The sequence below is a fragment of the Zonotrichia leucophrys genome, chromosome 20 (genome assembly GCF_028769735.1).
Source record: "Zonotrichia leucophrys gambelii isolate GWCS_2022_RI chromosome 20, RI_Zleu_2.0, whole genome shotgun sequence".
Taxonomy (NCBI): Eukaryota; Metazoa; Chordata; class Aves; order Passeriformes; family Passerellidae; genus Zonotrichia; species Zonotrichia leucophrys.
Window position 1 is genome coordinate 5,775,093 of NC_088189.1, and position 21,991 is coordinate 5,797,083.

At 47.6% G+C, this 21,991-nt stretch overlaps 1 protein-coding gene across 9 annotated transcripts in view; it reads right to left on the reverse strand.

Annotated features, from left to right (window-relative positions):
* Positions 1-21,991, reverse strand: part of NKAIN4 (sodium/potassium transporting ATPase interacting 4) — a 51,196-nt gene extending 29,205 nt beyond the window's left edge. For 3 of the 9 annotated variants that reach the window (XR_010442463.1, XM_064729745.1, XM_064729744.1), the window contains exon 1: positions 21,661-21,980. Coding sequence is in view for 7 of the 9 variants with exons in the window: in XM_064729745.1 (XP_064585815.1) it covers positions 21,661-21,714 (54 nt within the window). In the remaining 2 variants the exon portion in view is untranslated. Of the gene's footprint in view, positions 1-21,568 lie in introns of all 9 variants that reach the window. The other 6 variants (XM_064729743.1, XM_064729739.1, XR_010442462.1 and 3 more) reach the window with 5 other exon arrangements.

The following is a 21,991-nucleotide window of genomic DNA, read 5'->3' on the forward strand; positions in this document are numbered from 1 at the left end:
AGAATGTCACAGTGTCCTTCAGCCCTGGTCCCTCCAGCCCTGCTCAGAGATGGCAGGGTCAGGGTTTGCCCTGATCTATCTATGCTGAGCCTCTCTGGGTGCCTCTTGCTGAGCAGGGAATTGCCATCCTTCTCTTGTGCTGCCAGGTCTGTGCACAGCAATATCCTCGCTGTGGTGCTCCTACAATGATTCACAGGGTCCTATTGAGAAAGCCTATTATATTCCAGAGATACTGGTTGTAAAGAGAAATGTCACAGATTGTGGCACAGGTTTCAACCCACTCAAAGCTGACAGGACCTTTCCATCAGGGAGGACAAATTTTTCTTCTTTATGACTGTTCTTATTAAAACCAGGATTCCTTCTGCTCCTTTTGCTTCTCTAACCCATAGTATACTTTTACCTTTCATCCTTTAAATTAAATGATTTATTGCAGCACTAAAATCAGAAGAGTTGTGGCAGAATTTTCTCTCCTGAAATAAACCCCGTTTCTGCTGATCTGAGTGAAACTGGAGTAGCAAATAACCACGTGAAGCAATTGTTAGCCAGGCAAACGACACAAGCCAAAGCTCTCTCTTGGGCCATCATTCATTTATACAGCTGGGGAAGAGCTGAAAGGCACAGGGATGTTCTGCAGCTCATGGAGCCCATCCCACAGCCCACACACAGGGAGCACAGAGAGCTCTGGATGTGCTCAGGGCCATCACAACATAAAACTTCTCCTGAGAGGGAAGCTGAGATGGAAGGGTGCTCACAGCAAAATAGGAAAAAAAGTCCTAGAAAACACCACAAAACATGGGACAGTTTCTTTTTAGGGGTTCAAACCTTTCCAATGGCTCTGGCAGGACGGTGGCACTGGCAGGTGGCACTGCCAGCAGGACACTCAGAGCTGGTTCAGCATGGCCTGGGGGTGCTTGTTTGAATTCCAGCCCCTCAAATCTTTTCTATCCCCTCAACTTTGTCTTCTGTTGCTCCTCCCCTGCTGATAAGCTGGAGAGTCCAACCTGCTCCCCTGTGCCCCATAGTGCTGAGGAGGAAGGGAGGCTGCTGAACACTCAGGCACCTGTAATTCCTTAACTCCCTGTCCTTTATAGCCTGCTATCAAAGCCATGTTATCAGCTAGATTTGCTCTTCTTAATTTATTAAGCTTTTAAAGCCTTTAATCTTATTTGGTTTGTATCTGTGTCTTCCACTGCATTTCTGAAATCAATTGGGACACAAAAGGAAAAATATCAGTCTCAAGACACGTTGATGTGACTCATACAGACACAGGAAATGTGCTCAGAAAACCCCACAACAGGTACAGTCACACATCCATTTGTATCTGTTTCTGTAAGCAAACCTGCTTTTAACCTTCCCAAGTTAAGCTTTGAAATGTTAGAAATAAATATCCAAGTGGGGAATAAAGGGAACAAATAGGAAAGGCTGATCTTACTGCTGAATAAAAGAAAAAACCAAAAAAAACCCAAATAAAAAAAAAAAAAAAAGTTTTACCCAAAAACCCAGGCAATTTTCCACTTGACCTATAAGAAAGCAACCTGAAAACTCCTTTGCTACTCCTTGCTTCTCAGTGCTGTGAGGACACAGCAGCTCCAGCTCTTGCTCCTCCTCCAGCTTCAGCTGGGACTAAATTTCCACTTAACCCCCTGTGTGTCCTTTCTCTCAGCCTGAGCCCAGCAGAGCCTCAGCTGCAGCCCTGGGTCCCCCTGCCCTGCTGGGATGCTGCTCTGGCTCCTGGCTGATCCCAACGCCCTGATCCAGGGTTTGATTTCCTGCCAAGTGGCTTCACTTTTTAAGATGCTCTTTCTTTGTCTGCTGTGCAAACACCATCACAGCTTTCACTGGAAAAGGCTTTTTCTTCAGGAAAAACCTGAACTGGTTTCCTGAGGTGTTTTGGCCATGGGATGTGATGGCTTGAGCTCAGGGCAAAGTCTCAGTGCTATGACCCCAGTGATGGAAATTTACACCCTGCTACCTGAAACAGCAGGAAGAAATTAAAAAGTCTCAGATTGTATAATTTGGAAAATATATCTATTTAGGTTTTGAACACAAAGATCTTTTTTTTTTTGGTTCTTAAGTTTGGCACTACTAAAGACCTGTCTGCAGTTTATCATTGTTAACATATTGGTATTATTATGATATAATGTTTAATTCTACACAGCTTTCTGTATAATTCCTTTGACTTTGTAAATGCTGGGACAATGCTAGAACTAAAGAATCCTAAACCCAAGCTGTTGTGTGCTGAAACTATCAGAAGTGAGCAAAAAAAAAAATCCCTTCTGTGCCAGTGCTTATTCAAGGTAGAGAAGATTCTGTGAGTAGAAAAACAATTAAACAATGTCTGCTTTTACCACAGTGGCTGCACTTCTAAATAAATACGAATGGTTGCAATAGCTGTTCAATTAAGTTTATCTGGAAAAGCAGCTCAGTGAGCCATTATTTCCCATCCCCAAATGGAGGGGCTGGTTCTGTGAGGTGCCACGTCCTTGTCTCTCCCAAAGTCAGCCTCTCACGTGCCCACACCCGCTGCATTCATGAAATCTCATTTTTCTTCAGTAAGTGTTGTCAAGGAAACCTTCCTTGGGGCCTTGTGATCCACAGCTCCTTTCCCAGCATCCCTCTCCCCACCACAGAGGTCAAGAGACTAATTGCACAGGAGGTCTCTGTTTGTCACTTGGTCTCTCAGGCAGCCTTGGTCACTTTGGCCACGGTGTACAATGTGCCCCATTCTCTGCTCCTCTGCTCTGCTTTCTCCCCAGAAGCTGCTGAAACCTCTTCTGTTCACATGGACATCAGAGAGGCCTCCAACAGCAGGGCTGATACCTTGAAGTCATTTATACTCATATTTATATTTATATTTATATTTATATTTATATTTATATTTATATTTATATTTATATTTATATTTATATTTATATTTATATTTATATTTATATTTATATTTATATTTATATACTATATTTATAGTTATGGTTATATTTGTCACCCTGTTTTTTAAGATTTTCTAAGCTTTCTGATGTTGACATTCTTGTAGTGAACTTTCTCACACACTTTCTGTAAATAACTCATTGTTTTGCATTCCTTTATAGAAGAAGAGAGATTTGATAGACTGTCAGTTTGACCAGTGTCATTGGAGAGGTGGCACTGTCACCCTCCAATCCGCTGTCACTTTTGGAAAACTATAAATGTCGAAGTCAGAAAATAAACTTCCCTTTTTTCCTTCACCTTGAGGACAGTGGTGTGTGCTTGTGCTCTTTCATGTCCTATAATGACATATATGTATATGTATATGTATATGTATATGTATATGTATATGTATATGTATATGTATATGTATATGTATATGTATATGTATATGTATATTTATTTTTATTTTAAAGGAAAACTGGTCACTGTGCTGGCCCTGCCAAAGGGCCCCACAGGGCAGCAGGGGCAGTCCCCATCATGGTCCCACACCAGATCACTCCCTGCAGCTCTACTCTCCAGCAAACACAATTTTTAGGCTGCCTTGTGCTACATCCAAGGAATCAGGGCTTCTCCCAGCCCAGAACCATCCTGTGCAGAGCCTGGGCAGGTGTAAAACCCTCCCTGTGCTCATCACAATTTCTCTGCTGAAGCCTGGAGCATGCTGCTGTTAACCATGCCAGTGCTGAGCCCTCACCTGCTCACTCCTCCTGGCCTGGCACCTCTGAGCTCTCCCCTCCCAGCATCATTGTGTGTGTGAGCAGCGCCACTCTCAGCAGTGCCACTGCTGTGACCTTGAGCCCTGGGCTTTGTGCTGCCAAAGCCTCACAGAAACATCTGAACTGCAAAGATATGCCACTGCTCAGTCCCACATGCCCAAATGCTGCTTAGCATTCCAGGGAAGGCACAGTCCTGCTGAACAGAAGGGATGAGACTGGCACTGAGCAGTGCAGAAGGCTGGTTGTGTCTGGAGCTGAGGTTTCCTGAGTGCATCTCAGAACCACCAGCTCTCTCAGCTGAAGATACAGGCCAGGCACAGCAATTCACAGATGGGGTCCTTTAGGCTGGAAAAGCCCTCTGAGATCACTGAGTCCAACTGTTCCCTCAGCACTGCCAAGCCCACCACAAACCCACGTCCCCAAGTGCCACATTTGAACGTCTTTTAAATCCCCCCATGAACAGTGACTCAACACTGCTCTGAGCAGCCTGTTCCAATGCTTGACAACCCTCTTGGTGAAGAAATTGTTCCTCATTTCCACTCTAAGCCTTCCCTGGAACAATCTGAGGCACACATCCAAGCAAACCTCTTAAGCCTTTTTACTCCAAGTGCTGGATTGTGCCACGGAACTGGCAAAGCATCAGGAGCTGGCAGTACTTTTTGTAGCAAGGGAGCACAGCCCATGGCACATCCACAGGTGCTCTCTCCTGATCCCCAACCTTCTCAGCAGGGTAGTCAGCAAGACAGTGAATTAGCTGAGGTTCTGAATGGTGCTCAGAATCCAACTCCTGGGAAAAAGCAGGAGGAATGCTTCCTAGGAGGAATGCTTCAGGAAAATTCAGGAAATGCTTCCTCCTGCTTCCTAGGAGGAATGTTTCAGGAAAATTATTGCTCTGGATTGCCTGAACTTCTCCCAAATCAGGGTCAGTCTGATGAGGCCTGTGCTCTGTACCCCTCACAGCCTCTGGCCTGTCTGGTTTATGGATCCCAGAGGTGCAGGCAGCACTGGGTATGGGAGCTGCTGCTCCCTGTGCTCCTGCCTGTGTCTCCTGGGGCACCTCAGCTCTGCTGTGATTGCTGATTGCTGAGAGCAGCAATCAGGCTCAATTCATAACCAGGTGCCTTTGTGATCCAGGCAGAAAAGCACTCTGACAGGAATGACAAACTTGTTTTATTTGCAACCCACATCAACACTCCAACCTAAGTTGCCCAAACATGATTAAATTAATCTGCTGTGCTCACAATGTTCTCCCCTAAGCCTCTCCAGTGTTCTCCTCCCTCAGTTTCATGGCTCAGCTTGGAGTCTCCAGCTTTGGGACAGAGAGAGGAGGCACTGGGCTGGAGGGATGTGACTGCATTTGCAACTGACATAAACCCAGGGAGTTTCTTCAAGTCCCTGACATTTTCATCACCCAGAAGCTCAGGCTCCACACTCCTGGCTTCCCCTCACCTGTTGAAAACTTTCTGAGCTATCTTATCCCACCTCATGCTGCTGATCCTGGGCAAACATCCCAGCTACTCTCCTGAACAGCATCCTGAGTGTGGCTGACAGCTTCAGCTCTGGGGGAAACCTCTCCCACCAGGAGCACAAATTTCCCTGTTGCATGAAATAATATATATTAAATGTGTGCCATTAACTCAGCAGCCATTTCCCTCTGGAGATCTGCTAGCAGTTATGAACCCATCTAAACACTCCAAAGGCTGTGAGGCAGAGCAGTGTTGGAGATCAGCAGGAATTTAATTTTCTAATAGAGAGATTTATTTCCTACCAGCAGGGCTTTATATTGTGTGATCCCTGCTTCTGCTCAGCCACGAAGGCTATCTGAAGTTTGGGCTTGTTCCCACGAAAGGGATGCAGGGAAAAAAGTGAAAATACTTGAAAATTAGCCAAGGGCTTGTTGTGTTTAGGGAATATAACTTATATCCTTTTGACCTGCTATCCTAGGCATCACCTCCTTAGCTAACAGAGGTGGGAAACCATCGACAGGGCTGGCACAGGAGGCACAAGGCTGCCCTGAAGCAGTGCTTGGACCAGCACTGCCCAGCCCTGTCTTCTCCTGATGCAGCCTCTGGAGCCTCCTGGGTGTGGGAGCAGCAGAGTGCAAAGAGCTCAGAGATCCCATGAACTCTCAAGTGTCCTAGAAAGACTTTCAATTATTCAGGGGTCTGACCAAAACTCTCAGTGTGTATAAAGCCCATGAGACACCAGCTGGACTCACCCAGTCTAGAAAAATATTCTGTCTCTCTTTGCTGTTTTATAGGCACTTACTGCAAACTGCAATTTTATTTCACTGCTGTTTACCCCAAAGCAGAATTGGGGCTGTAAATACACCACTGGCAGCTTCCCCAGGGGAGCAGTAACTCTTGCTTCAGGCTCAAAAAGCCACGCTCAGTTTTCCCTCTGTCCTGTCCACACACAGCCTAAAGACTCACTGTGACCAAGTGACACTGAGACCACCACCTGCTTTTGGCTTTATGAACAGAAATATTCACTGGCCAGCCTAATTCATGGCTGGCACCTCTTCTTCAGGGAGGGTCAGCTGTGACCTGAGTGACAAAAAGGTAAAACACCTGCAGAAAGCAAAACACCTGCAGAAAGCCACCTGAAGCCCTCTTTTCTCATCCAGCAGAAGATGAGGGTGAGAGTTTTTTGGTGGCCGTGGAGCACAGCCAGCAAAGCCCCACTCTCTGCACAGGTCTGTGTTATAGCAGCCCTCAGGATGCTCCCAGCACATGGGGAAAATGGTTCCTGCGCTGCTGGACCTTTGTAGGAACAAAGGATCACTTTTGTAGGAACCCTGGTGAGCCCCAGGTCCCTGCTCTGTCCCCTCCCTGCACCCCCAGCTCCTTCCTGCACATGGCACTGGGAGCTCCAGCAGCTGATCCCCTTAATTAGGTCACAAATGGATCACGTGTAGAACACTTGCACCAGCCAGATCTTCTGGAGGAAAAACACGCAAACCCTGCAACCGGGCTAAAAGCTGGGGAGAGGAAAGATGCCAAAGCTGAAATAACTCTTCAAAACTTTCTCTGGAGGAGCCTTGCTTCAGCTTCTGCTCGACAGCTGGGCCCTGCTCCCTGACACTGGAGCTAAGTGGTAGCTTTGCTTTAATTTCCTCTTGCTTCTGCTGCAATACCAGATTGCTTGGATATTCGTAAACAGAAGGAATTTAATGAAAATTATAATTAGAGCCCTGCGGTGCTCTCGCAGGTCGCCTTTACACTGGGCTGCCTATTTACATTACAAATCAGGCTGGTGTCACTGCAGAGTCTACAGCAAGAGAGGAGAATTCATTAAAAGGGGAGCGCAGGGTGGGTGAGAAATAGGGGAGAGAGAGAAAATGATATTGTTATTATTAATAATCTAGGAAATTGGGATCTGCCACCGGCTTGCTGCAGCTCTGCTCCTTGAAGGAAAGCTCATCCTAATCAGCCTGGAGCAGGAGGGGACACAGCACAGTCACCCAGAGACTTCCATGGCAATTACTGTACAAATGGAGCCTTTCTTCATAGAGCAAGGCTTTCTCACCTCACCATGACACAGAGAAGTGCTCTTAGCACCTAGCTGTCAATTTGGGGTGTTAGGAAGAGACAACATGAAGCCAAAGGGATGCAATTCCCATTATTTTGCAGCTTTCCCTTTCCACCTACCAGCAGCTCCTGATGCTTTTTGCCCCCTGTAATGCCATGGGCAGCAGCTCCTGCTCCTTCCACCAAAGCCCTCCAGCACAGCTGGGGACTCTCTGTCTTCCCATCTATGCAGTGAAATTAGGAATAATAACCTCGTTTTACACAGAGGATTGCTGGAGACTTGCAAAAAGGTTCTGTAACATTCCACACCAATAATTCTGCCTCAGCATTAAAAGCATCTTCACTGCCACTGTGGTTTTTTGGACACCTACCTGCCTGTGGTGGCAAAAACAGATGGCTTGGGAACTTCCCATAATGACAGTAGTACCAATCCTAAGCCCTCACCTTTCCCTTCACTGTCACATTCTCAGCACAGAGAGGTGAACTCCCCCTGTTCCCAAGCCTGCATCCCCCAGATGAGAAGCTGGAGGTATTTTAGGAGTTGGGCTGTAAACAGGCCAAGTGGTTTGTTTGCATTTCATCCACACTATCATCATATAAAGTGACCCATACTGTGACAGCTGGGTTTTAATCATCACCAGTAACACTGATGTTTGTGCTTTGCCCAAAAAAAAAAAAAAAAAACAACCAAAACACAAAAATGTGTTTATATCAGTTAAGAAAAATGAGAAAATGAAAAATTATAGTTGAAAAAGCATGTAGACATTTTTTCAACTGAAAAATAGATATCAGTGAAGAAATACTGACCAACTCTCCCCTAATGAATGTACCAGCAAATTTCCAGGCCTGTCATCAGAGCATGAAATAAAAAAAGAACTGGGAAGAAAATAGTATTTTGGACAAGAAAAACATTTAGCATTTCAGCTTCTGGTTCCAGTAAAATGCTTCTGACAGGAAGAGTTTTAAATTGGAACAAACAGGAAAACAATGATTTTGTTCAAAACAGGGACTGTCAGAGGCTTTCGGGGTATTGCAGGAATTTTCCAATAACCACAATCCCCACAAAGAACTTCCCTCTAAGAAGTGGATAGAAAATGAATCAATCACTATTGATTCTCATCATCTGATTGCTTCTCTGGAAGAAAATCAGTCCTACTTAAGCAATTGATTTGTTACCTTCGCAATTACAGGTAAAAACCCTGGCTTTCCTTGCCTCCTTCAAGGCATGCCATCTAGGGATATTCCAGTTTTCCAGCCATTTCAGGAGGCAGAGCCAATTTTATGTGATCAAAGATGAGTTCTGAGCTGTCACCAGCACCCTCAGAGTGGTCCCTCAGAGGTGAGGAAGGCTGGGCACCTCCTGGGCTTCCTCCTCAGCTGCACCTCCCCATGAGCAGTGCAGGTGCACAGCAGAACCCCAGCTCTGTTTTCCTCTAATAAAAGCAAGAAAACAGAGACACACAAAGTGCTCAAACACATTAATCAACTAAATACCTAAAGAAGGAGCTGGCAAAAAGTTTAGGCACGATTTGAGGCTGAAGATGTGCCTCTCTCTTTCACGGATGATGGAGCAGTTTGGGAACTGCAATCTGCTCTGGGCAGTCATGGGAGGATGAGGGCACAGCTCTGCTGCAAAACATGTCTGAGTTCTGGGAATCAGGGCTCCAGGGTGGATTTTCTGGGATTCACAGCGTGAGAGTGGCTGTGGGGGAAGCCAATGTGGTTTTCTCAAGCCCACTGTCCCCTGCACCGCTGTGTTTCTGCTAGACTTGAGAGGAGCTCAGCAAAACCAAAGATCCTCATCAGAGATTTACCAGCAGTACAGAATCATGCTGAAAACCCACTAAGGTTTACCAAATCTCCCACTGGCACTGACAGCATTGACCACCTCACTCCTGGTGCTGCATGCCCTTTGTTTTTCCCCTCAGCCCAGTGGATGATGAAATGAGAGCCGTGACGTTCACTTTGATGGAGGGAGCTGCTGGCTCTCCAACAGGGTAAATAGGGATTCAGTGCCTTTTAAAAAGCATTATTTTTAAAGGAAAGCCCTTTTGAGTGAGGGCTAGAATAGGGTTATTTTCCACATGACCAAGCACCAAAAGGAAAGCTGCAGCCCAGTCCATGCTCTTATCACCCTCCCTGAGTCACCCACTGGATAGATTTGTCACAAGGTGAAATAAGAGCAAGTCCTCAATTTATTATCATTTTCTACTTGTCCTCCTTAATGCAGTTCCTGCCAGGATGAGTTTGCTGTGGGAAAGTGGAATGAAACCAGGCCTTTCAGTTTGCTGCTAAATGGGACTGGGGGGAGGAGGCTTCAGGGGGGAGGGAAAATTTTCCTCATTAGAAGGGGAAAATGTGCAACGCAGAGTTTTCATCAGATGCTGCCCAGCCTCCCAATTAGGGTGGTTGGGACAAACAGTGGTGTTATTATATGTAACTGTTTATCCAGTGTCACTCAGCCATTGTTTATTTCATGAGCATAATTTATCTCCTCTGTTGTGCTACCCAATTTGTTTGCACTTTCAGTCCACTCGAGTGTCTCTCTTTCATTGTACACATCTTTTGGCCTCCCACCAACCAACTCTCCAAGTTTCCAGGAGTGCCACACAATGGCCAGGCCCCTCCTGTGCTTCATTTTTCGCATGACATTTTTGTCCCCTTATTTCTGTGCTGCCCCTGCCCCTCCCCTGCCGCAGACTCACAGCTCCTCAATGGCTCATGATTTATTCAACAGCAAAGCTGAATTTCTCTTTTCCTTCTCTTTCTCCACTTTCCCCTCCTTTTGGAAACAGAGGCTGGTCAATAGATGCCACTCTGGCAGCTCTGGAGAACAAAGTTCACTTGCAGCAAATCTTTGTGATCGTGTCTCCACAGGGCAAGAGTTTGGTGACCCTGAGGGGGCTGAGTCCCAACCAGCAGCTCACCCATGGGGCCCCCACAGACTCCTGTGTCTCCTTCAGCCATGGAAAGGGACAAAGACTTGTCCTCTATTAGTTTGTGACACCAAAGCTTCATCCACAGCTCTGCTTGGAGGTGTGAGATGATTCCTCATCCCTGGAACAACGGCATCCCTGGTTTGCTCCTACTCCAAACTTCCTGGTCATTTTTTCTCCCCCAAGTCCTCTGATCTTCTTGCTTGTGGGTCTGACTGCAAGGATTAGCTAAAATAGAAAAGTGCTAATCCCCATTATGGAAATTCAAATCCTTGCTGCTACATTAAGTAATTTCAGGGAGGTTTAATCTGGCAGGACTCAGACGTGACTCCAGACAGTGACAACACCACCTGTGCATTGCCTCTTCCTCCAGCAGGAAGATGAAGCATTTTCCTCCTCCTTGTAGCAGAACCCAATTTCTGATGGGTTCTGATGAGCTCTCAGCCCTGGCCTGTCGCTCAACCTGGGGTTTCCTGCTTCAGCATCCCCACTGAGTGTGCCAGGATTGGGATTCTGGGATTTCTGATAGAAAATCTGGACAGTATCTCAGCACCAAACCCTGGAGCTCCATCTGAAATGCCCTTTGTTTAGAGATCAGTGGCCAAAACTGGGAGTGAGGAACTTTCCATAGCCCAGGAAGGCTTCATGAGGAAAAAAAGCTGGCAGCCATGAAACCTGGGCTTCATCTTATGCAAGGAAAGCATCCTACAGGACACTGCCCTGCCACCTCCTGTCACTGTGAGCTGCTCCAGAAATTCATCGTACTCGAAATGATTCACTCAAGTGTCCATTCAGTCCCAGTTCATGGATTGCAGAGCCTTTATTGCACACCCATATATTTAGCACTGGGAGAGTTCTAACAGCCCTGTCATCTAAGGAATAGAACAAAGAGCCATTATTCATCACAAGGGACACACAGTCTTTATTGTCTGGAGCCATGGCAGAGTTCTTCTATCACCCTATCTATTCTTTCTCACTGTCACACAATTCAGCTTTAAGCTGTCTCTGTGGCAGCCCTGGAGGCCCAAATGTTTTGCAGCTTCTCCCAGAGAAGTGCCCAGATAATTCTGTGTTGGACTGACCACAGGAATGACCCCAAGCTTGCAGGAGCAGAAGGGGGAACCTTTCTAGAAAAGCTTGAGGTGGAGATTCATTTCTGCTAGGTCAGGAGTAAAAGCCAGGCTGGGTTATTTAAAGACATGGGGAAGCACAGCTACAAGGAGAGATGGATGGATGTGAATTCTGGGCAGTGATTACACCCAGAAGATCTGGGTTTGGCCCTGGCTGATGGCAGAGCTGTGCTGGCTGTAGGACACACCAAGCTGTGCACATCACCCGTCCCAGCCTCCCTGCAGCCCTCCCAAACAGCCTCAGGGCTTCCTTGGTGGATCTGTGTCCAGCACGCAGCTGGAGGAGCCAGCGTGGCTCTCTGGATCTGGATATGTGGGGATTAATACTTGGGACCTGAGCATGAACCACCCTCCATGCTTGGCATCTGCCTGACTTGCTCTGTGCCTCTGGGAAAAGCAGGCCAGATTTGGGGCTACAAAACCCCCTCAGGCCAGATTTGGGGCCACAAGACCCCCTCAGTGGTGCAGATGAGCCTATTAAATGCAAACAAAGCAGCACCATTCAGAGAACCAACTACACTGTGGTCTCCTCAGGCTTCAGGAGCATTTGAGGCTGTGCCTGGCTCAGCACAAGGCAGGACAAGGACTAGAACCCTCTGAGAAGGTGCTGTGTGGGGGCTCTCACCAGCTGTTTGCAGTAAGGCAAATTCATCCTTCCCCTGGATGTCTCTGCTCAAAATAATGAGACAGGAAACTTGGAGACCCACAATTCTAAAAAGTGTCAGACATCTGAAAAAAAAAATGCACTTTCCCAGCTTTTTAAGTTGTTTTAAGGTTGGCAGTCACATCTCCAAGCATCCAAGCTCACTTTTCTCCACATGCTTAGACAGCAAAGGGCACAAAACCGCCTGTGAACTCCCATCACACTTCTCCCAGCACCCGCTCTGCTCCCTGCTGAACAGGCAGCAATCTCCAAGGCTAATTAGCCAAACGGTATTCTGCACATATTTAGCATTTCTGAGTAATTAGGATAATCAGATTTCTCCCCTAATTCTGTACATCCACAGTATAAGCAGGTGTGCTGCCTTTCCCACAATGATACCACAGAAGAGTGTTTGCCTGCCAGAGCCAGGGGTGCCAGCAGCCTGGCAGAGCCCATCCCCATCTCCCACATGGTCATGGATTACCAGCAGCCATGGGGGATTGGGAACTGGCTTTGTGTTGGCTGAGTAATCAGTAGTTCAGATATTCATGCAAGTTACCTAAATGCACAGTCCTCAAACCTGGCCAGAGATCCAATGTTCCCTGCACCATCCTCAGGGATTGGCTGCGGGAGGTGTTTTGTGATGCAGCTGAACAGCAGGTGCTTGGCCCAGAACCTCTGAGGTGTTTTGGGTTCTGGGGACGTTCTGGGAGTCTGCCCAACACTCAGGACTCAGGTCTTGGTCATTCTCCATGAGGTTCATCAGCCCATGGGCCTGGTCCTTATCTCTGTGAACCTGTGAGTTGGCAACCACTTATCTGTGTCTGTGTCACTTCCAAGGTCTCCTGAAATGAGTGACCTTAAATGAAGGCCCAAGACAGTCAGGCCAGGCCAGGTCTTTCTTGTCCTTCTGAGGTTGGTCTTTGATTCAAGAGGAGATTTTCTTCCAGCGAGCTTCACTCAGTAGTCTCTTCTCAGGGAAGCAGAAAAAATTTTTTTAAGTGCCCATGAATATATCCTGGTTCAAGGAGCATTCAGATGTGGTGCTTCCACCAAAGTGGGAGTTCTTAAAGGAGTAACAATGATCCAGCATCTCTCAAAGAAGGAAAGGTTGCTCCCAAGCCCCACAGCACAGCACACTCTCCCAAGTATCTGGACCATGGCAGTATCTGCTGAGCTTCAGGTAGGGAAGAAGTTTGCCTGGAGACCTTAGGGTAGAACCCAGTGTACTCTCAACTCAAAGAAGTTTCTAACATGCAGGACAATGCTCTTGTTGCACTACTTTACAATAACATCCAAACTTCCTAAATATGAACAAACCTAAACAAGGCCAGGACTTAAGATTCCTCCTGATCTCCAAGTAGGTCAACCATGCTGGTAGTGAGATTGAGTTCTGGTTACTACAGAGGTAATGCTCAGGTGGAGCTGAAGATAGACAGTGACAAACTGTTAATTGTGGGGAGCCTGTTTATCCATGATGGATGACCACAGCACTCAGAGCACGCCATGCAAGGCTACACTCAGTATTCTATAAGTTGTGTGTGGGTAATAAAATGCTCCATTCCCTTCTTTAGTGTCCTCTATCTCACCTTCCTGTTCAGATGAAATGGTGCTCACAGATGAACTGTCCCCAGGGAACAGCATTTAGAAAATATAAATCAGCACCAAATACTTTAATGGGTCCAATGCTGTTGTGAGGTCACCACAGACACAAGAGAGGTCCCTGGTCCCCTGAGAGGTGTCACAGGAGGCATCTTCCCAGGTTTTGTATATTTGATGTAACTGTGTATTCATCCGAGCACCTGAATCCATTTTTTGTAAGGTTTTAGGACTTCAGGAGAAATGGAACTGAACTATCCTCAGTACTGTTCAATTCTTGTTCTTTCCTCTTAGTCCAGGTGACCAGCTGGCCAAGTGCTCACCAAGGAAGGACTGAGTGTGTCCTGTATCATTCTGACCCAGGTCAGTGATGTCCCAGGTCACAGGGGTGGCACAATGACACACAACCCAGACTGCTGGGCACAGGGATGGCTCTGCTGCTGAAACAGGAGCAGCCTGTGCTCCCACACCCCTGGACATCAGGGCTGGGCACACATCTGTGTGCTTGCTCCACTGGTTCAAAAGAACACCATGAGGATCCTGGTTTTCTTGAGTTTTGAGCATTGGACTGAAAAAATGAAAGGTTAAAAAACAAAGGAAAGAGGGAAGAAAGCAGATATTTTGCTGGCCAGAGAGAGCCTGGGGAGCAGGTGGGAAGCTGCCTGCAGGGCTGGCCAGGAGCTGAGAGGTGGCAAAGGAAGCTGGCACAGCAAGTCCTGACGTCTGCCCGCCTCGAGCAGGTGATGAAGACAAGCTGCTGCCTCAATTCCCACAGTATATTTTCATTAGGCCCAGGCAGATGGCAGCTGAGGTCACTGCTTCCACACCATCATCCTTTCAGCCCAAAGGTGTCGGGGAATCTGACATCTCAATTACTAAACCTGGAATCACCCAAGCAGCACCTGATGGATGATGGGGGAGAGGGGATCAGAAAAGCTGCACTCCTGATTTCCATGAATTCTCACCTTTGAGAGAAAATTTGGGACGTGCACTTCCCTGATAAACAACATATTTGTGTCCAATGTTCTGACACAAAAGCAGCTGTGCTAAGTACAAGCCACAGACATCAGGAAAATGGCAATTAAGCCCTTGTGGAAAATAGACAAAAAAGCACCCCTTGGAAAAGACATTTGATGTTAATGAGCTACAGCAAAGTCAAGGGAGGAGATATTGATCTTGTCCCAGCAGAGATCTGCTGCTCACTCCTCCATAGCCTGTGAAGCCTCAGAACACAGAGCAAAATAAAACTTCTGTTCTTCACAAGGACTCTCAGATGTGGGGCCAGGGCTTGGCTAAGGCAGGAGCAGCCAGAGCAACACCACCATTGACTTTTCTGTGCTCAAGGTGAGACACAGCTCTGACACGCGGGTGAGAAGCAGCAGCTCTGCTGAAGCATCATCTCAGAGATTTCTGCCAAATACTTCACTCATTTCAGTTCTTCTCCTCCCTGTTATTACCACCTACTCTCCTATTATTACTTTACTACTACTGATTCTCAACTTTTTACTCCTGTTAATCCATACTTTTGTAATCCCTACAATTATCCCCACCAAGAAGATGAAATAAGATTCTGACTCTTACCAAAGATCAATAAGCGAAAAAAGCAGAAGTTGTTTATTCCTAGTCTGAAATCTCATGAACTTTAAGGTAATATTATGACTCTGGAATGATTACAAAATATCTCAGATTCCCATTTCCACAGGGCGTTTATTCATTGAGTTTCCTTCTGCAACAAAAATACCCCAAACCACTGTGAGCAGATGAGTCACTGCACCAAAGCACCACCCTGAACAACACCCAGACCTGTGCTTTCCCCTTGAGGATTTTTCTCCTTAAATTCTACCATGAGCTGGGTTTGGGGGACAAATGATAATGTCACAGATATTTGAAAGGTGAAAACATCCAGTGTGCACAACCCCAAACAAAAAAAAGGCAACAAACAACCAACTTCTTTTTGGGGAGACTTTTCAGCTGTTTTCAGAAGTGTTTTCAAGTTTCTGTAAAAGTTCAAAATATTTGGGGTTTGGCACAATGAACACCCCCATCATTTTCAGCAAACATTGCTAAATGCCAGGGTATTTTCTTCCTTTTTTGTCCAGAAGTGTCGTTTTTTCCCTCCTCGTGTTCTTTAGACAGGGAAGAGGTGAAGAATGCGCTGCTTTGGAGACAAAAGTTTCCACTTGGTTAAAAACTGTCTTTCTACCAAACTGAAACACAGAGACAACCTGTGCAGTTGGCTGTGCTCATCACATGTACTGTGGGAGAACTGGGACAAAGGGAACATTAAATCACAAATTATCCCTGGTTTTGGGGGGTGTTTTCACAAGAAAGAAAGGTTCAGTTCTACTGACCTCAGACCCAATGTTTTGTTAATGGGAAAGGCAATGCTACAGCTGGGGCACTTGCTGCTCACTGGATAATCTGCATTTTCTTAAGTGCTCAAAAAGCAATGGGCTAGTCCAGGGTTTTCCTGGAGGAAAAGAGATCACAATCTGGCCTTTGTTATCCAGTTTGTTCTCCAAGAGTTCATACTTGAGGGCCCCTGGAGCGGATTCTTGGAAAAGCTCCACTTTGCACCCCAGCCAAAATGATCTGAGTTTCCATATATTATTAGCACACAATGGAGCAACGTCAGCTCCCTTAACCCCACACCAGCCAGAGGGAGAGGGTCCCCATCAGGGAAAACCAGATCCTTCTCTTCTTCTACTGAGAGGAAAAGGGGAAGCCAAAGGAGCAGAGAGTGACTGGGAAAAATCAGAGCGGTCAACAAAGTCACTGTGTCAGCCGAAATAAAACCCCAGTTCTCCAAGGAGAGTTGACTTCAACACCACCCTGCCCTCAGCTGCTTTTTTGGCTTGGCTTTGGCCAAATTTCATTGCTGGTCTGAGTGGGTTTGGTTAGAGGACACAGTTCCTGTGAGTCATCTGCAATCTCCAGCACCACCATAGGAAAGGCGGATGTGGGGAGCCAGGAGACCTGGGCACATCTGAAACACAGACCCCAAACTGCTCCTCCCTTGTTTGTCCCTTGGGCTGCAGGGTACTGACTCCAGCTGCTCAGGAAAAACGGGGGGAAAAAAAGAAAAATCTCATGCAAAAATTCAACTTTTTGTAAGAAAAGCTCCACCACTCCAAAATTAAAAATGTTTGCCAGCACAGCAAACATTTGCCAGCACATTTTTGACTTTCCGCCAAAATATTCTGGCCAAAACTTGGGAGAAAAAGTCCGGATTGTCTATGGAAAGCAGATACTTCTCATGAAAATATTCATTTAGTCAAATCCCCAGGTTTCTACTGAAAGTCAGCTTCAGTGGAAAATGCTGACGAGCTCTATTATTGGCACAGCTTTAATTTTCCTTTGTCTGGAACAGACACGGAGAAGACAGCATCTGTCAAACGCAGCCTTTAGTCTTACGTTATTATTTAGCCTGGAATATTGTTCAAGGACTTCAGGATAGGCTTGAGCCATCACAGAGCTGGGTGCTGGGCACATCCACCAAAGATGGCCCTTTCCCTGGAGGGATGGTTAGGATTTAAGCACAAGCCATGGAGAAGAAGATAAGCAGCTGGGGAGAGCACAAGGTAATTTTGGAGGGGTCCTGAGCAGCGTGATGAGCCAAGGGATGCTGTGCTTCCCCTTGCACCTGCTCTTCCCCCCAAGGCTTTGTGCTCAGCCACATGGCAGCTGTGCAGGCTCACATCTCCCTCAGGGCAGCCCGACTCTGCCCTGGCTCCAGAGGCAGCTGCAGAGCAGGGGAGAGACAAGCCCTGCTCTCCTCTCCCAGCCTCCAGCCCAAATGATCCCTGGGCTGGAGAGGAGAAAGCCAAGCAAGCGATTTCTACAGCTCCCAGACACTGCAGTCCTGTCTCCTCCTCACCCTGGAGAGGGACATGCTCTGCCACCCTCCCCACTGCAGCCCACGTGTGCTGAGGGATCAAGTCAGAAAATTGGGATCACAGAACCCAGGTTTGGGCTGGAAGGGACCTTAGATCATCTCATTGCCACCCCCTGGCAGGGCAGGGACACCTTCCACTGTCTCAGGCTGCTCCAAGCTCCATCCAGCCTGGCCTGGGGCACTACCAGGGATGGGGCAGCCACAGCTTCTCAGGGGCTCACTACCCTCACAGGAGAGAATTTCTTCCCAAAATCCAATCTAAACCTACTCTCTTTCAATTTATAGCTATTCCCCCTTGTCCTATTACCATATACCCTTGTAAAAAATCCCATTATTCCAACTATTTTAAATCACACTACATTTGTGCCCAGATCCAGCCTTTCCAGGGCATCCCACTGCCAGTCTGCCACACTCCCCTTCTGCCCTCACTCCTCACGTGCCCTGAGTCATTTTATGCCTCAATCAAACCAATACAACCACTTCAAGAGAGTAGTTAGAGAAGGATCTGTGCTGGTTTCAAAGAGCTTCCAGAACTGGTCACCCTCTTCTGTAAGAGATTAAAAAGGAATCACTAAGAAAGGATCGAGGCAGAAAATAAATAAATAAATAAATGTATATAGTTACTTTTGGTTAGCTAGTTGTGCAGTCCCGTCCCAGGGCGCCTTGTTCTGTGCTCATTTGAAGTATTAGTCACTTTTTCCATTAGAAGCTGTTATTCTAGGGGGATTTATAATGTATCTGTAAAATTGTCTCCAGGCTTTGCTTGGCATCTGAGCTCTCAATCCATGGACAGAATGTAAAGAAACTACAGTTGTTTGATTTATAGGGACAGGGCACGGGGAGCCAGGGAATTTTTCCATGCTCAGTGGAAATAAATTCACATAGTGCCTCCGGTGCACAGGCACTTACTGCTCCAGAAAATTCACCAGTTGGGTGCAATCTCACACTGGCCGAGAGGAAAGCAGCAAATCAATGATTGTTTAATATCTCCCTGCCTGAAACCCAGCCCTGGTCTGTGGCTCCCCACCAGGACCCACCCAGCCCACTGGTGGGTGTGACAGCCTCATTCCACTCGGGTTCGGAAATCCTGCCCTTGGCAAACCCTTTTCAATTCTAATTCCAACACGGGGCATTTCTTAACCCACTACACAGGCTCCCTGACAGAGAACCTCATTATTTTTTCCTGGGGAGGCCTATGGCTCATTTAAACTTTGCTCTTGTTTCTTAATAAGCATCTGCACAAAGTTTGGGAGGGATGATGAAGGGCTGGTGGTTTGCTGTAGGTGACAACAGCTCCTGGATGGCAGAGGTGTTTGGGCAAAGTGAGAATGGGAAGGACTGAAGGTGATTCCATTGGGAATCACAAATCCTGGAAAAACACCCCAACACTTTGCTGCTGGTCCTCCTCCACGCCATCCATGGCTGAGGAGAAGCTGTTTTGCAGGGTAGCCCTGACCTGGGCCAACTTTCACCCAAACTGCTGCAGGAGGTAGGGCTGGACTGGGAAAAAGGGAAGGATTAGGGACAGGGATGCACATCAGGACAGAGGGAGGGAGAGCCAGAATCTTCTTGCAGCTTCCCTGCAGCACCGCTCAGCAAAGCACCGAGCCTAGCGTGGACGCTTCAAGGAAACAATAATCTAAAATTGGAGCACGGCAAATTATTTATTCAAACTACAGCCTTCCCTCCCCCCTTGATTAGCAAACCGCTGGGGAGTCAGCCCTGATTTTCCTCAGACAGATGCAAACGCTCTCCTGTCTCCCTGTGCCACGGCTCAGCCCGTGGGGAGCTGAGGAGCTCGTTGGTATTCGCATTGTGTAGCAGCTCCTTCAATTCACACGTTGTTCTGCTCTCCGGCTGGAGCACAAACTTTTTCTTTGGGAGCACACACTGCAAATGATGAATTTGTTTGTTTTCTGCCTTTTTTTTTTTTTTTTCCCAGGGAAACATTTATACTGCAGTGTGCAAACACTTCCCCGCACGCTCACTCAACTATTTGCACCTAATAATAAAACAATTTATATGAAGCATTGCAACTCAGAGTGCCTGAGTCGAGTTTTTTGGGGGGTTGTTCATGTTTCCATTCATCATTTATATAAAGAGCCCTGTGAAGCTTTGAGGAACAGACATGAGAACATGTAACACATCTCAGGGGTGTGCCGCAGAACTGAAGCGGGAGATCCCAGCACTGAAATCCTCTCCCCACTTGACTCAGAGGCAAAACGTCCACACAAGAGCCAGAATTTCACCCCTGGGACCTCGGCAGTGGGAGACCCAGAGCTTGGCAATGAACAGGGAAGGCTGTGAAGGGTTCAAAGTATCAAATGAAGCTGAGCAGAGACATGAGATGAACAAAGGAAGTTCACGTCATTATAATTTATTGATGATCTCGGCCTGATTGCTTCAGTGTTTTGTCTTAGCACAGCCCACCCTGGGCAGCAGCGAGCCCTGCACGTCACTTGGCTGTGCGGATGTGGAAGTGATGTGATGATTTACAGACAAAGTTTGCTCAATTAAATAAGAACATAAATAACAAAGCACCACGCTGGATCTCACCCTCACCCAAGCTCTTGCTGGGAACTGGCCAGGATCTCCTGACCTCACCCCCCACCGGAGCACAGCTCCAGAAATTCCCTCACCATAGTTCACATTTTTCCAGCTCTACCAATTCACCCAGCAAGTGCCATGGGAAATCGCTACGGCTTGAGGCATCCAAACTTGCTTAAGAATGAGCCAAACTGATTCTTTTCTTCAAGGAGGAGGGTCTTAAGGAAAATAAAATGCTGGGGGTTCTTTGTCCCCGTATCTTGGATACAAGAAAACTCCCACGCTTGTCAGAAATCAGAACAGCACCAGCAGTTCATGGCTTTTTCTTTTTCTCATTCCCTCCCTTTTTTTTCCCTCCAGTGTGTGAGTGTGAGCTTAGAGCAGGATGACACAGTGATGGGTTTAAGAGACAGTGAGTGCTGAGACACCAATTTCTAATGTAATACAGGGTGCAGCTTCTTCCTTGTGTCATCACGGGTGAAAAATCAAAAGAAATAATCCAGGAGACTAAACACACTCCCCAGCCATTCAACTCACTCATAAATATGCTGAGCAAGACGCTTTGTGCAAGAAAACCCCATCACTTCTATTCTGTATTTTGTTTAATGATGAGTCAAATCCTCCACACTCGTCTTCCAACTGTGCCAGTCTGGGTTCACAGGGGTGCATTCCCACCCTCTTTCCTTGCAATTTTAGGCTGTTGGGTATCATTTCCAAACTAGCAGGTTCCCAGTTTTCCTCTCCCACCTTCAGTCCTGGGTCTGCTCCCTGACTCTATGCAGGAAAAGAAATGTTGTCACAGCACCCAACTCCAAAACAAAGAGTTTTAGCTAAACTCACCCCTTGGCACCAGCAAACTATTCAAAAGAACTTCACAGGAAGCCTGCCCTTTCCTGCGCGCTGCTAACGCTCCAAAATAAAGCAAATTTGGGACACGGCAATGAAATTAAACCCCTAGATGCTGTCATTTCCTTTTTAAGGCTGGAGGAGCCCTGAAGCCCATTAGCTATTGACAAGAAGGGGACCCTCCGGACCCAGGCTGGATGCGCAGATACTCAGGGAACAACCAGACCTTTGTTTATCATCTATGCAGATGTCATAAGGACCAGGAACCCGCACCCGCCAAGGACCGACCCGTGCCTACCAGGGACCGCACTCTCCGCACACTGAGAAGTTTATTCCTACATAAATACATTCGTAATAATAGGCACATTCTATCCAAAACCTCCACTTCATCCCGAGGAGGTTTGAAATAATTCCTTCCGAGCCAGCACAAACCCCAGCAGGGTGGGATGCGGGTGGACCTCTCCAAGAAAGAGGCTGAAGGTACCGGTGGGTTTGTGCACGTACCAAGTTTGGTTTGGTTTGCCACACCGCCACCGAGCCGCCGGGACTCCTCTCTAATAGTAATTTACTTATTTTTTTCAGTTGTATTTTATAGGCACAAAGTTATTAATTGAAAACTACTTTTTCCTCCCCCCCCTTTTTTTTTTTTTTGAGTTTTAAGCACGGGTAAATCCTCCCCGAACACAGCACAGATTCCCCGGAGCGCAGCCTACATCGCTCCACCTTGCTCCGAGCCGAAGTTGCGGAGGAGCGCAGCCTTACCCGGGGCAGCGGGCACCGAGGCGCTTTTGTCCCGGCGAGCCGAACCCGCAGGTCCCGCCGGCTCCCCCCGATGCCGAGCGGGCTCCACTCACCAGCTGCAAAGTGCAGAGGAAGATGAGGGTGCAGCGGCCGGTGCAGCATCCCATGGTCCCCGAGCAGCGGGGGCAGCGCGGGGGCAGCCCGGTGCCCGCGGCCCCGCCGCCGCCCTGGGGCTCCGCTCCGTTCCGCGGCCGCGGAGGTCGCTCGGTGTCGCTCGCTCGGTGCCGGCTGCCGGAGCCCCTCCGGGAGCCGGGGAGGAGGCGAGCGGGGCCACAGCTTAAAAGGGCAACGCTCCGGCGGCGCTGCCGTCCCGCAGGCTGGGCGGGCTGGCGGGGCGGGGGCTGCCGCCAACGCCGGGATGCGCCCCCCGGGCCCCCGCAGGCG